General features: G+C 36.4%; 2 protein-coding genes and 1 long non-coding RNA gene across 3 annotated transcripts in view; 1 reads left to right on the top strand and 2 right to left on the bottom strand.

Annotated features, from left to right (window-relative positions):
* nova1 (NOVA alternative splicing regulator 1) overlaps positions 1 to 1228 on the bottom strand; it is a 21700-nt gene extending 20472 nt beyond the window's left edge. Inside the window, exon 1 of the mRNA XM_079605880.1 lies at positions 491 to 1228. Coding sequence (XP_079462006.1) covers positions 491 to 647 — 157 coding nt within the window. The 5' untranslated portion in view covers positions 648 to 1228. The remainder of the gene's footprint in view (positions 1 to 490) is intronic.
* Positions 1 to 14569, top strand: part of LOC306996212 — a 1114438-nt gene that overhangs the window by 477845 nt on the left and 622024 nt on the right. The window lies entirely within an intron of this gene.
* micu2 (mitochondrial calcium uptake 2) lies at positions 1211 to 14569 on the bottom strand. Its single transcript, XM_079605881.1, has 12 exons — positions 14275 to 14569; positions 11290 to 11425; positions 10751 to 10782; positions 10140 to 10215; positions 9947 to 9994; positions 6397 to 6479; positions 5818 to 5871; positions 5535 to 5629; positions 4203 to 4374; positions 3232 to 3340; positions 2933 to 3090; positions 1211 to 2622 (listed from the first exon to the last, which is right to left on the bottom strand). Exons 1-12 carry the CDS (start codon positions 14470 to 14472, stop codon positions 2521 to 2523), a joined length of 1263 nt encoding a protein of 420 aa, XP_079462007.1. The 5' UTR covers positions 14473 to 14569; the 3' UTR covers positions 1211 to 2520.

Below are 14569 nucleotides of genomic sequence, written 5' to 3'. Positions count from 1 at the left end.
CAAAATGGACCCTAATGTATTAAAAGCTCCAAAAGAAGCTATAGAGGGGAGTTCAATCTTTTGTTTCCATTGGAGTCTGTTACTGCATATGAATAGAGATTAAACTACAGCAGCATGTGTTCTCTCCCCCTTTCATTCATTTTCTGCTCAATTTAGCTTCAGATCCAGAGGGGCGACCACCACCACACATCCTCACCACGGGGTCATACAGGGTCAGGCCCCTTTTAATTGTAGTAGCCTATTAATTATTTGTAGCGCTGCTGTAGCATTTAATTGCACGTGCTTAAAACAGCCTCTTACGAACTAAAAAAAGGGCAATTCTCTCAATTCTTACCATCTAAACTCCCGTAGAGTAGAACTAAAAGAGCATTTAGAAAAAACAAACAAACGTAAAAGTGGACTAGGCACGCGACTCGATTGACATGACTTTATTTAGAGCCGCAGGCCCGAGTGCTGCCTGAACACCCGCGAACTGTCGATCGGATCTTACCTCCGGTGTTGGAGCGCTTGGTATCGCTCGCTTCGGTCGGTGTTTCCAGAGGTCTCTTTCGGGAATCGGAGAGATCCTGGTCCATGTGTGGCGACTGAGAAAGGTGCTGAGGACTGGAGAAGACCCCGTTCTCCTGAACTGCTCCGCCAGCCATCATTTTGTCACCGACAGGAGTTTACACCGCGTTAGCACACCAAAAATCGTTAGAAAGCACATAAAAACCAGTCAGCGTCTCCTCTCCGAGCTGTCCGTATGTTTATTAGAGCTTTAAATGTCATAAAAATGCCATGCTGCAGGGTCGCTGCGTGTGTCCGTTTCTGCCGCGCTGTCCACTAGTTTCCGTTGGGAGAAGAGGCGCATTAAAGCTCTAAATATAAAAATCAATTCAGTGAAGTCTATTCATTAGCGCGCACCCGACACTTGAGACGTCTGTGTGTTTAACGAGCCTTCTCACACACGCGCAGCGCCCTCTCCAAAAAGATTCTCGCGACCATTGCCTCGCGCTGACAAACTACTAAAAGATAAACAAATCAAGATTCAAGCTCAGAACAAAAGACAAACCCGTCACTGTCGCTCGCATTTTTCCGGTCTCCACGCAGCGGCGCTTGGTTTTGGAAGTAGTGTAGGTATTGCTGTTGACGCTGTCAGTCCGTTTGTTTTGAGAGTGTAAAAGAGAGGATTTTGTTTAAGAGATGCGAGAGTCTTGGCTGGCGCGCGGCGGCTGCTCGGGTGACAAGAGCTCTCGCGCAGCATCCATGGACCAATTGTGAGCCAGAGCGCGAGAGCCTTCCTGACGTCACGAGCCGCATCTTCCAAAAGAGTTTTCAACGGCAGCAAGTTTCAGAGTCCAGACTCACTCACTAGTTTAGCAACTTGAACCTTAAGTAAAACTGTCCATATATAGCTAACTGTGAACATAGGCTAATAGCAGAATGTTACATATGTGGATTATTAAATAAGTTACTTTCGAAGTGTTTCAATGTGGAATAAATTGCATTTTGCAGACGTCGATTAAAAGGCAAGCTTATGTACGTTTAAAAAGACAACAAAGAAAACGTAAACATAATTATGCAATGATATGTGTAATAAGCGATTGATAGTTAGTTACCACATGATTATTAATGGAAAATTGTAGCATTTTGTTTTTTAAGATTGAAAATTGAAAAAATAAAAATAACATGTATAGCCTATGGTATACAACAACCAACAATAACTGGAAAAAACACAGATTAAACACAGCTAAAACAGATTGTCATCACAGATACCACATGGGCTCACATGGAGTCTTTCAATTTAAAACAAGAGAACTGTATTTATAATCTAATTTCAATTTCACAAATGAAAAGGACAAAACTTTGTTAAAAAAGTTTTACAATGTGCTTACTTAGGATGGATTTGCTCATTTTGTTCAGTCACAAACAGCCCCAAAAGCAACCAATTCCAGTACAAACGTGTTCTAGATTAGAGTTTTGGGGTAATGATTGCATAATTCAAACTCTGTATTAGATGATTAGATTAGAATCTTATATAACAGAAAAGATTTACATATAACCTCTATGTAAACAATACCACATCCCAAGTAAAATAAATGCTAAATATAATTAAACATGTTAATTATTAAATAGTTACCAATCCACATAAGAAAAATCACGAACAGACAGTGTAATCGTGTTGGAGTGTACACACACAGGCCATTTCACAAATTCAAGGCCGAAGAACACATCACAGATTTTCAATAAAACAAAAACAGAAAACAAACAAATCATGAAACCAATTTTTATATAAAAGATTGTTTATAATCTTAATTGTGAGTATTTAATATGTTTTGGGTCAACGGTAATATCACTTTAAAAGCAATATTCTCTGGACCCATGTAAACGTTTTAAAGGACACGATTCTTTTTTAACTGACAGTACAACAAGCCCTGGTGCTTGTAAGGAATTAATTTTCCTCCCCAGAAGTATATGGAATTGCAAGTATTAGCACATACAGCTCGCCACATGATACTCCGAGCCAGACCTCTTCCTGTGTCAGACAGGGCTGCCGGTTTCACGGAGTGCCTCTTGAGCTCCTTGCAGTGTCTCTCTCTTCACACATTTCCAATAACCAGAAATACCCAGCTGGGGCTGAACCTATGCAACACACAGGTGCAATCTTCAGTAAGTCTACCAGTTGCTGCTTTGAGCCACTTACACACATTCACAAAGATTAACAACTACTGTCACAAGATTGGGCTATAACTGCTCTTTAGATTAATGTCCATCATGAGTATTATTGTCAGCATCGACATTAGAATTTATGTCAGAATTTACTACCAATAATTCTTTTAACACTAATGATTTTTATGAAATGATTCATTTTAGCACAACATTGTAAATTAAATAAATACAATTCTGCAAATGAATAATTAATTATCAATTAAAGGGCTAAATGGTTTCTCACCCTGAGTCCACGAAGTATTCTGTCTTTCATCACAGTGAGGAACTCTTTATCACTCAGACAGTTGTCCCCGTCCAGGTCAAAGATCTTAAAAACGGTGTCCAAAACGTTCTCCGACAGGTCGTGGCCTGTCGCTATCTTCACCGCTCGCTTAAACTGAGCTATAGAGCAACATAGTGAGGGAGATTGTTATGCATTTTATTGACTCAATCAACACAACTTGGAAAATATCAAGAAATGTATTAGGCCAATCAGCTATGATTATTAAAAGTTAAAACTATTGGCATCCAGATCAGTCTTACCCATTCCTATTGGCTTGTTGGCATCATTAATCATTTTTACTGAGAAGGCGAAGTCTTCCAAATTATTGGTAAAGAGACAGAATGCTTTAAATTCATCAAAGGTGATGCTCTGACAAAGACAAAAAAACAGACACTTTTTAACAAGACATTTTAAAATATACTAATGGAATTATGTTACAGGATGCTACAAATGCACAAGGTCTTTATTTGATGTCAAATAACGCTTCTTATGTCATAAATAAAGTTTTCTTTTAAATTTATATTACAATTTAAATGAAATGTATAATGTAAATCACAATTTTTTTCACAAGATAATTCGGCCAATTGATGGTTTTATTATAAATGGCAGTTGGCCTTCAGGTAAACAGGTTCCAGAGTTCTCTAAATCAGTAGTTCAACTCTTTTGACTTTTGTTCAATGCTTTACAAGCCATAAATAGTCCTCACTTTAGATGAGCTCACAAAAAGTGAACTGACCACTAAATGCTTTATACAGTTACAGTATACCTGAATTTACAACATTTACCTACAAAGTGACCTGATGAATCACTGACAACTCCTAAATAAATGGTTTGTAAATAATGCTATACTTAATGATCAATTTATCATTTCTAAATGAAGTATGAAAATATAATTATCAAACACATTATAGATATGCTTCTAAATCGAGAATAAAGCATTTAAAGCTGTATTTATAAACTGCTTATTAATGTCTATTGATGCTTTATAAATGATGAATTAACTGTTTAATAATGCTTAACTAATGATTAATAGCGTGCAGTTATTATAAAGTGTTACCAATGCGTCTGACTATTCTGCACAATAATCTACAAATAAAGCGAATCAACACCACAACAACTGAAGCAGCAACCTTTATGAAACACCAAATTAATGCCACCGCCGATTCTTTTGGCCAAGGCTGTATTTTAATAATATTCAGGACTATTAGTATTAGAGTTTAAAACATGTTACCTGTCCAGTGGGGATCCTCTTCCTCATGTTGTCCCAGTATGCCTCATTGTCCTCTTCATTGGTGTAGTGAAGCAGCCATTCAGCAAAGTCCTCTCGCCTCATGGTCTTCATCCCTTTAGAAAACCGCAGGAACTCAACTTCTTGAACCTCCGCCTGCAGATCTTCCATAAAACTTCACAAAACCAAAACAAAATCCTTGAAATATCTCTCAAGGATAATCAAAAGTTAAAACACAGGATAGTTGGTAGACAGGAGATGAGTTACCCGACTTACTTTGAACAATGTTTGTTTTACATTTACACTACTGTTCAGAAGATTTGTTTTGTGAAGAAAATAATTTTGTTCATCAAGGATGCATTAAATTGATTTCTATTTAAATAAATGCTGTTATTTTGAACTCTCTATTAAATAAATAATCCTGAATTTTTTAAAAATATTTAAATAGTTTCCTCAAAAATATCATGGGCCAGATTTACCAAACAGGTCAAATTAGCGTGAGAGCACAATCCCATAAAAATGCCGATGGGAGTGATCTACTGACAACGTGCAAATTAAAAAACACATACGCAGCCGGATCATTTCCATAATGACCTACACAATCTAGAGAGCAGTGCAAATTAGCGTCTGGTTTAAGACGTGTTTTTTTTGGGGCATTAAATAATGGGGCAAATACCATACAATTGACTAAATTGACTCACAAACTTTAGCAAATCACGCCAAAAGAGTGTTTGCGCTGGCACATGCTGTTAGTAAATCTGGCCCTATATGTTTAACATTGATAATAATTATGAAATGCTTAATGATCACCAAATCAGCATTTTAGACTGATTTCTGAAGGAACATGTGACACTGAAGACTGGAGTAATAATGCTGAAAAATAAGCCCTTCCATCACATATATAAATTACATTTTAAAATATAGGAAAATAGGAGAGAGTTTTTTAAAAATTGTAATAATATTTCAAATATTACTGTTTTTTATCAAATAAATGCAGCCTTGGTGAGTATAAGAGACTTCTTACAAAACAATCTTATAGACCTATCGATCTTATGTTGCTGTATTCTGTTAATCTCATGTCTACACTTAACACTATTCAGAATCAATTACGTTATTTTTGTAGCATACATAAAGGAAATTAGTGAGTGGAAAATCAAAGTAAAGGCAACAAATAACTTATGATTTTAACTTCACTAAGTTTACAAATGTATATATAACGCAATCAAATAGCCTAAAACTACAGACACCACACAATTATAATTTTTAATAATCACAGACACTTAAACATACTAAAGTAACCAGAGGTAGTGTGCATTTTGGGTAATGCTGCTTTACCTGCAAAAATCTGTGTAGTGGAGTTTTTTATTGCCATTTTTCCCAAAGAAGAAAACCTGTAGTGTAGTGTTGACCTCATTATCACTGTCTGAAATCTGTAGAGAAACAGACAATGCTGTTTGCCTAAACTTTTAAATGTAACAAATGTGTTTACAAAGATATTAAACAACTGAACTTTAATATTGAACACAACTAAGAAGTGTTTCTATACATAATATAGGAATAACAAATTCGAAATCTCCCATATAACATGCAAAGTTGCTGAACTTAAACATGTACCCACCTCTGCCCCACCCTGCCTTAGCAGCTCTTTCCTCGGTCGAATAACTTTCTTCAGCTTCAAAAAGAGAGTCAAGTTAGTAAAAGAAGTCATGCACATTCAGATTTACTTATTTACTCAGATATTCTCTAGTTTTTATGCATGTGTTTGTGTGTTAAGGGGCAGTGGGATGTAGATATGCTCTGAAGTGAAAATGATGAGTCTATTCAAACAGCTTTTTGAGCTTATGTGAATCTTCTGCACCACATGGCACACTGATCCATGTTTGTGAATAGACCAAACATTTAAATCAAACTAAATTCAACTAATTCACTTATTTTTCTGATGCTCCTATCATGCACCAATCATGCATCAACCATTCCCACATACCTGGTGCACATTGGTCTCATCTCATGCCAGCATTAACAGAAACAAAGCAGATAAAGACCCTAATGACCACACTACTTACATTCCATAATGTATAAATCCAGTCAGGAGAAATTTATTAGTTAAATTAATTTCAAAGAAAAAAAGCTTTCTTTCACATTTGCACTTATTATCAATTTGAGTATGAGAAAACATGTGTGACAAGACATGCCATACCTTCTGAAATTCCTTCTTGTCCACATGCTCATTGCCATCAATGTCAAGCATTTTGAAAGCAATATGAAATCCTGTTTGAGGTTCTGGAATCACAATGCAGTTAAAAGGAGTAAAGCAATGGATACTGGCTACAAGGAGGAAAAGACTAATGGGTTTAAGCTGCCCCATTGTCAGTAAATATCACAAATACAACTGTGATATAATTGTGATGTTATAAATACAGTATAGTTTCACAACAAGCACTGAGTGAAGATGCAGTATTTTTGGCGTTGCCGGCAAATTAGCAAAACTTTATATCAAAAACAAACATAGGGCTCTAAACTTGTAGAACGGGACTAAAACTGCTGGTACTTAACAGACTTTTTGTCCACCAAATGTGCATCTATTCAAGTACATACCTACTGCAAACTCACCCGAACTAGGATTGTTAGATTTTTAGACAATATTCTGATTGTACTCAAGCAGTTAAAGAACAATGGGTCTCAATCACTAATAGCTGCGTGAATTATTAGTTTTTATACGCACAGGAAAATTTCTCAGCAAAACATTTCACCTAATTCATTGCGCGTACGCACACAAATTCTTAACCTTGTTCTAACATTAATAAATTCTGAGCAATTCCGAGTAATTTGCATAAAACACCCAAATTATGTCCATATAAGGGCTTTCCGCACACCCTTTTCCTTCGTCGCATCTCAGATTAGCCAGTTGTACATACGCGGATCTGCTACATATGTGAATCTGCATCTTTATGCAAAGGAACCTCGTAGCTCTCAAGCTATACATTTTTATGCTTTTAATAATAAATATATGTCGAGTCGTCAGGAATTCCAGCCTCACTTCCGTGACCTGCATACGTAACGTAGAAATACATTTGCATAATGCCCGACTATGGTCTTCATTGGCTGCCTGCGAACAACGTCTATGACCCGCCCCAGTCTCAAACACTGCAGGTTGTTCGTGTTGTGTACATGTCAAGAAGACGCTGTTTTCTGCCCTGCAAAAGCAAATTCTCTTTTTAAACCCTTCCAAAGAATGAAGATGTGAAGAGTCAGAGGTTTAATTTACCTCAGCGATACAACAGCAGTATAACCTGTTGACGAGATACTTCTCAAATCTCTGTGAGATCTAAATGGGATTTACAAAACTCTCATCCATTAAAGATGGTACAGTACCCACATTATTTGGACCAGCTTGCTCCTCAGAATCACAACCTGTATGTAATTCAAGTATGATTAATTACTGATATATATATATATATTCTACCGGGTGATCAACATATGTAGTTTTGTGTTTTTATTTTGTGTAGGTCTCTGGGTTAACTGGCAACTCACATCTTACTGAGATAATTCTGCTTATCAGCTGTGGGCCAACTATTAGCTAAAATTAATTTTACTGCAGATTGTTGGTTGTTCTTACTACTTTAAGAAACTATAAATGATGGAGCAAGATTTATTTTAGAAACTTTAATGTTACATCAGTCATTTACGTTAGTGCTCAGCTAACATATACGCTGTCTCCTACTCTTCCTGCAATGGCCGGCCAGTGGGTGTGGCTATGAGGCTCTTCAACGGAACGATGTCCACCTTCCCTCTATAAAAGTTTAGGCTGTGTTGGTGTTGATTGAGCTTTTGTGTAGGGCTGCGCAATATATCGAATTTATCGAAATATCGCAAATGTATATATTGCAATATCCATATCGCAACAGCTTGCAATAAATGGGGTCATGAACAAAAGACAAAGTTTTTTTTAGCTTTAATAAGTATCAGGATATATTTAATACATACAGTGAAAACTAAGCAATGTTTTATTTTTATATTTTATGATTCAGTATCTTTTATTAAATAAACCTTATGTAGGATAATCTGAAACCCTGAGGTTTACACTGATGTTATAATAACACTTCTTACGCTACAGTAAAACACTGATGTTCACTTTCACAAGTTATAAGGATGTTTTCTTGTCATAAAAAGAATGTAAAACACATGTAGGTTATATCATTTTAAATATATTTTAAAGATTATTTAAGTTTATTTTACACACTTTAAGCATTATCGTATCGCATATCGAATATCGCATTATTTAAGGAGTTATCGCATATCGCATTTTTCTTCAATATCGCACAGCCCTACTTTTGTGTTTGATTTTAGCTTTTGTGTTTGATTTTAGCTTTCGTTTGTTAGTTTAACTTGCTTTTGATATTTGTTTTGGAGTATTTTGATTTCTATCTTTGATACACTAACATCCATGCACCAGACAAACATTACAGATGACAAGATGTTTTCTTGTTTTTATATATTTTTCTATTTATGTTAATAAATGTTTATTCTTGCAAACCAACTCACTATGTCCTCCATTCATTTGCCACAGCTTTGAGCCGGTCGTGACATCCCATAATGTCAAACTGAGTAGCGTATCCATGCGATGGAGGTTTGGGTTGAATAACTAGTTTGATATATTGATATGGTAAAATCGACGCCATCGTTACCGTCTTTAGTTTAGAGTGTGCAATCGCTGAGCTTTTAGGAAGCCTCCAGAGCTGAAGTTCAGGTATGGTAATGGCCGTTTCGTTTCCGACAGGAGCTGTAAGCGGTAGACCAATAACAACAGACTGGGCCATCTGGCCAATCAGAGCACAGTAGCTTGCGGAGAGGAGGGATTTAGAGAAACTGAATCATCGGACGAGTTGTTTGAGAATCATTGAAAAATGTGGTGATGTGCATTATATATTATGAGAAAATGTGTGTTTTTTTACCTTTGATGCATGTAAACCTGTTGTAGGAGACCTATTAGAAACCTTTAAAATAGCATTATAGGGGCACTTTAAGGCCTATATCTATGTATAAAATGTCATCTTAACATTTATAAGGCCACCAGGCATATGTGATTTTTGCAAATGAGTAGTTTCATCTGTTCCTACATTTGTTCGTAAATTTGGAATACATATTAGAATGACAGTTATTGATGAATCATGATTTGTTCATGAAAACATTCATATGCTGATTTCACGCACAAGTTTGTGAATGAGATCCAGTAAGTTTTGGTGCCGAACCAGAAAGTGATTAAACAGTTCTTTCTACCCATCTTCTGTGACTTTTGAGACTAGGAATGAGAATCATAAGGAATTATTTTGGCTTTGAGTCCACTTAATGATTTTGTCTCCCTCCCTTGTGAGAAAGCAAGTCATCAAATCTCTCAAATTATTTTGTTCCCAAGTTGGACTATATTGTCATACTGTATGTTTAATGTGGCATGCAACCAGCAAGGACAATGATGCATTATCTAATTATTGTGCTTGTATTATTTCACAAAGGCCAGTCTCTCTTTCTTATTGCATTCATATAATACTGCAAACTCAGCTAAAAATGAATTTAGCCATGATGCTGTGAATTCATCAGCAGTGCAGGACGGTGCAGACGAATTTTGATACAGGGTCAAAGAATCCGACTTCAGGAACGTCACAAAAATAATTGGTTCCAAGGATGGGAAACTGACGTAGCTGATAGAAAACTCTTTATGAAATGATGTAAAAAAGGCCAGGAATACTTACTTGTAAGAATAGTGAGGAGAAACAGGTACTCTGTGTAAGAGATCAGCCCTGAAAATAATTGTTCAGACAAGGAGATTCAATGTTAATTTTGTTAATTAAAACACTCAATTATGTAAATAGAAACAACATATTTCAAAATTATATTTTAATTGTGACATTTCCTCGATGAGGCATGTGTTTGCTCAACATTTACCTTTGTCTCCGATTCCTCTTAACAGGAGATTTCCTGCCTCAGCCCTGGAAGCCACCCATATCATATTGTCCACATCCTGAGAGTTGACCAGTCAGATAACAAGGCAAAGCTTTAATTGTGTCGGTGAGACTTTCAGCAAAATCACACATCACATCACATATGTGACCCTGGACCACAAAACCTTAAAAAAATAGAATAGAATATGACACTATTTGGCCGAGATAAAACTATTTAAAAATCTGGAATCTGAGAATGCAAAAAAATCGAAACATTGAGAAATTCGTCTTTTTAAGTTGTCCATTAATGTTCGGGATTGTGCTGCATTCACTCACAAAAATAAATGTTTTATATATTTACGGTAGGAAATTTACAAAATATCTTCATGGAACATGATCTTTACTTAATATCCTAATGATTTTTGGCATAAAAGAAAAATCAATAATTTTGACCCATACAATGTATTTTGAGCTATTGCCACAAATATACCCGTGCGACTTGTGACTGGTTTTGTGATCCAGGGTCACAGATGATCATATATGAATGATATTCATTCTGAGCTAGTCTATTTGTCTTCGGAGCAACATTCATGTGAACTAACAATATGTACTTACTGCTTTGGTCAGGATCTTTTTCGGAAGTTTGCCTATAAGAGGAAGATCCAAAAATTATTGTAACAATATTTTGCAGCATAGTGAAAATTAACAGAAAAAAATGGCTTTGAGGTCTGTAGTGGTGTTTGGAGAGATCCTGGAGTACATTACGCTTACTTTATGAATACAAGGCCTAACACGCAGAGGTGATGACTTCCAGATAAACAGCGTTTTCACTCGGATATACACTCAAACCAGAAACATGTTAATATAAATGAGAGTGTAAGTAAAAGACAGGGGAAGGCTGCATGTGTCAGCAATTTGGGGTCTTTGTGTATTTTGATAGTAGTCCACATAAAGAGATACATTGAAACAGAAATATTAAAGTATGCACTTTTCGTAAAGGTAAAAACTGTCATCCTAAAGTAAAAGCTATATTCTATTTAGTCCAATAGAATAGGAATGAACAATATCACATACTAATTTATACATAATAGTGCCTCCCTAGTGCAGGTCTCTTTTTGAGTGTTTGCACATTCATATGAAGGCAAGTCACTTACAATCCACCTTCTCCATCAAGACTGAATGGAGGAAGTCTCTGGGTGTCATGTATGGCTCATCTTCATAGATCATGGAGGCAAACTGGTTAAACCGCAGTCGTCTCATGGACACTTGTGGTACTCCGATCTCCTCTTTCTATACAGACATACCAAAATGAAAGAAAGAGTACACGTTGCATTCATGAAATGTGCACTTGCATTGTATCTAGAGTTTAACCTGGCCTCTAGAATATTTTGAGACATTAGAATTATTATGAGCCCTTATCTTTACTTGAATAACTTGAATAGTGTTTAAATAATGTCTGACTGGAAAGTTCAGTATTATTTTACACAAAGAGCAAGAGGCAATTCTATGACTTTTTAAGAAGGGACAACAGGAGAGCAGTGTTGTGATTGTTAATTAAAACTAATACGATTAAAATAGTTTTGTTTATAGACATAAAATATAAATATTAGATAAAAATCTTAACCTTAAAAAAATGGAAACAAAGTTGCCTTGTCAGCTAACTGAAATAAGTTGAAGTACTAAAATTACTAAAACAAACTGAAATCAAAATAAATTAAAGTCAAATGGAAATATAAAAACTAATACAAAAGACATACATGCAAATAATACTAAAACATAAAATAAAATGAAAACCATATGAAACTGTAAAAAAAAACTAATTTAAAACATTAATAAATACTATATTATAGTATACAAATAATACTAAAATATTCATATTATGAAATAAATGTTTTTCACCAAAACACATTGGCAACAATTATTGGCACCCCCATGAAATTCTTATGAGGAAAATATCTTTAAAGTATTCCCATTCATAATTGCATTTTTTTAGCACACCAGGGTGACTAGGAACATGAAATTGTCTTGCCATGACTTCTTGTTTCATAGAATATAAATGAGGAAACGCAAAGGCCAACTTCCCTTAGCCTAATCATCCATCACAATGAGTAAAACCAAAGAATATGGTTCTGACGTGCAGCTAAAGATTGTTAAGCTTCACAAAATATAGTGTCTGTAAGAAAATAGCTAAAGCACTGAAAATCCCCATTTCCATCATCAGGGCAATACAGTTCCAATCAACTAAAAATGTTACAAATCTGCCTGGAAAAGGACGCGTGTTGTCTTAATGCACGGCGAGGAGGAAAGTTTGAGTGGCCAAACAAAGACTCTCCAAGGATCACAGCTGGAGAATCCACAGCCATATTACCCTGTAGCCCAAGACTGGTTGCCCACTGAAGCTAAGCAGGGTTGAGCCTGGTTAGTACCTCGATGAGAGTCCTCCTGAGAAAACCAGGTTGCTGCTGGAAGAAGTGTTAGTGAGGCCAGCAGGGGGTGGGTCTCTTGTGAAAGATTAGGGGTGTAACAGGGGTGTCCTGGCCAAATTCCATCTATTGGCCTTCATCAATCATGGCCTCCTAATAATAATCCCTATACTTTCAATTGGCTCTATGACTCTCTCTCTTCTCCATCATAGCTGGTGTGTGGTGAGCGCACTGATGCCGTTGTTTTGTGGCTGCCGTCGCATCGTCCAAGTGGATGCTGCACACTGGTGGTGGTCGAGGAGAGACCCCTAATACAACTGTATAAAGCGCTTTGGGTGTACAGTAGTACATAGTAAAGGGTTATATAAATGCCTCATTCATTTATTCAATTGCAGAAATTAGTTTAAATAATTTGTAAAAAAAAAAAATTAAGGTAGAGCGCCTACATTTAAAAAAAAAAAAAAGCACCTATACATCACCACATATTGTTTGGAAGAGTTTCAAGTAAAACCCTCCTCTCTCATCCAAGAACAAACTCCAGAATATTCAGGTGTCAGACACGACTGGAACTTCAAACGGGACCAGTTTCTGTGGTCAGATGAAACTAAAATAGAGCTTTTTGGCAGCAAACCCACCAGATGAGCTTTGGTGCATACAGGGATAAAAAGTACCCCATGCCCAGTTAAACATACAAAGGATCTGTGAAATGTTGGGCCTATTTTTCAGCTGGTGGTCCTGGACTTCTTGTTCAGATGGCATTATGGATTCTATAAAAAAATCTAAACCTGACCACCTCTGTTAGAAATCTTATAACGGGCCTTGTTTGGATCTCCCATCAGAACAATGATCCAAAACAAACATTTTTAACACAAAACTGGGTCACTGAGCACAAAGTGAAGCTTCTGCCATGGCCATTCCAGTCCCTTGACCTGAACCCTATATAAAATGAGTGCGGTGAACTGAAGAGAAGCACCAACATGGATCTGGAAATCTGAAAGATCTGGAGAGATTCTGTACGACGGAATGATCTCTTGTCAGGTGTTCTCCAAACTCATCAGGTATTATAGGAGAAAACTCAGAGCTGTTATCTTGCCAAAAGGAGGTTTGCAAAAAGTATTAAATAAAAGGGTGCCATTAATTGTGGCCAAAGTCTATTGGAGAAAAACATTTATTTTATAAAGAGATTTTCCTCACATTTTCAATTATTTTACTTCAATGAAAGGTTAGATTTTTGTGAGTTTTATCATTAACAATGCAAATTATTATTTGTACTGGCTACTTTGTTCATTACCAAGGGTGCCAATCATTTTGTAGCTCTACAGTTTGCTGTCTAGTCTTTGTAGACTGTAGCTCTACAGTTTGCTGTGAGACTCCACCTACAACGTGATTGCAACAGTGTAATCCAAACTATTCAAACAATTTGTATATAAACAATCATTTGCAACAGAAGACATATTAGGCTTTTACTGACTCTCCGTGTTCAATTTACCATACTGCAAAAAAATTATAATAATAATAGTATAAGCCAATTATCGGTTGATTTTAATAGGCTACTTTTAAACATAAAAAAGATAACAGCATAATGTTAGTGACTCTACGAACAAAAAAACGGCAAACAGTGAGTCTGTTGTGTTTTTAACTTCTCGGACAACACGACGTTTTAAAAAGTTAAGAGGTTATTTTAAAAGTTGTCTCTGATTAGAGAAGTTTGTTTACCTTCGCGACCTCCTCCGCGTACACGATGTGTGGCCAAAGTGTCCATCTGGGTTCATTGTTATAGCGAATAAATCCGCCAGCTACAACAGAGCCCAGCAGACCCGCTCCAACAGCACGACCATACCATACACTTCTGAGAGGCCACAAACCTCTCACTGCGTTCCGCCAACTAGCGCCTAACCTGGCCCAAGTCGCCATTATTATACTACGGGAAGTTTGTTATCAGTCTTCTTTGGTCGAGACTGTGGAGTTAGAGTGATAAGAGGCGGTGATTTGTCGCCCCTATCAGGCGCTC

The sequence above is a fragment of the Phoxinus phoxinus genome (genome assembly GCF_949152265.1).
Source record: "Phoxinus phoxinus genome assembly, chromosome: 3".
Taxonomy (NCBI): Eukaryota; Metazoa; Chordata; class Actinopteri; order Cypriniformes; family Leuciscidae; genus Phoxinus; species Phoxinus phoxinus.
The sequence above is the reverse complement of the archived record's forward strand: the minus strand, read 5'-3'. Positions and strand labels throughout refer to the sequence as shown.

Coding starts and splice junctions, on each gene's coding strand:
- micu2 (XM_079605881.1), bottom strand. CDS start 14,472: ATGGCGACTTGGGCCAGGTTAGGCGCTAGTTGGCGGAACGCAGTGAGA. Junction 10,216..10,750: donor AAAAGATCCTGACCAAAGCA/GTAAGTACATAT, acceptor GTCAACTCTCAG/GATGTGGACAATATGATATG. Junction 2,623..2,932: donor GAATACTTCGTGGACTCAGG/GTGAGAAACCAT, acceptor TGTGTTGCATAG/GTTCAGCCCCAGCTGGGTAT.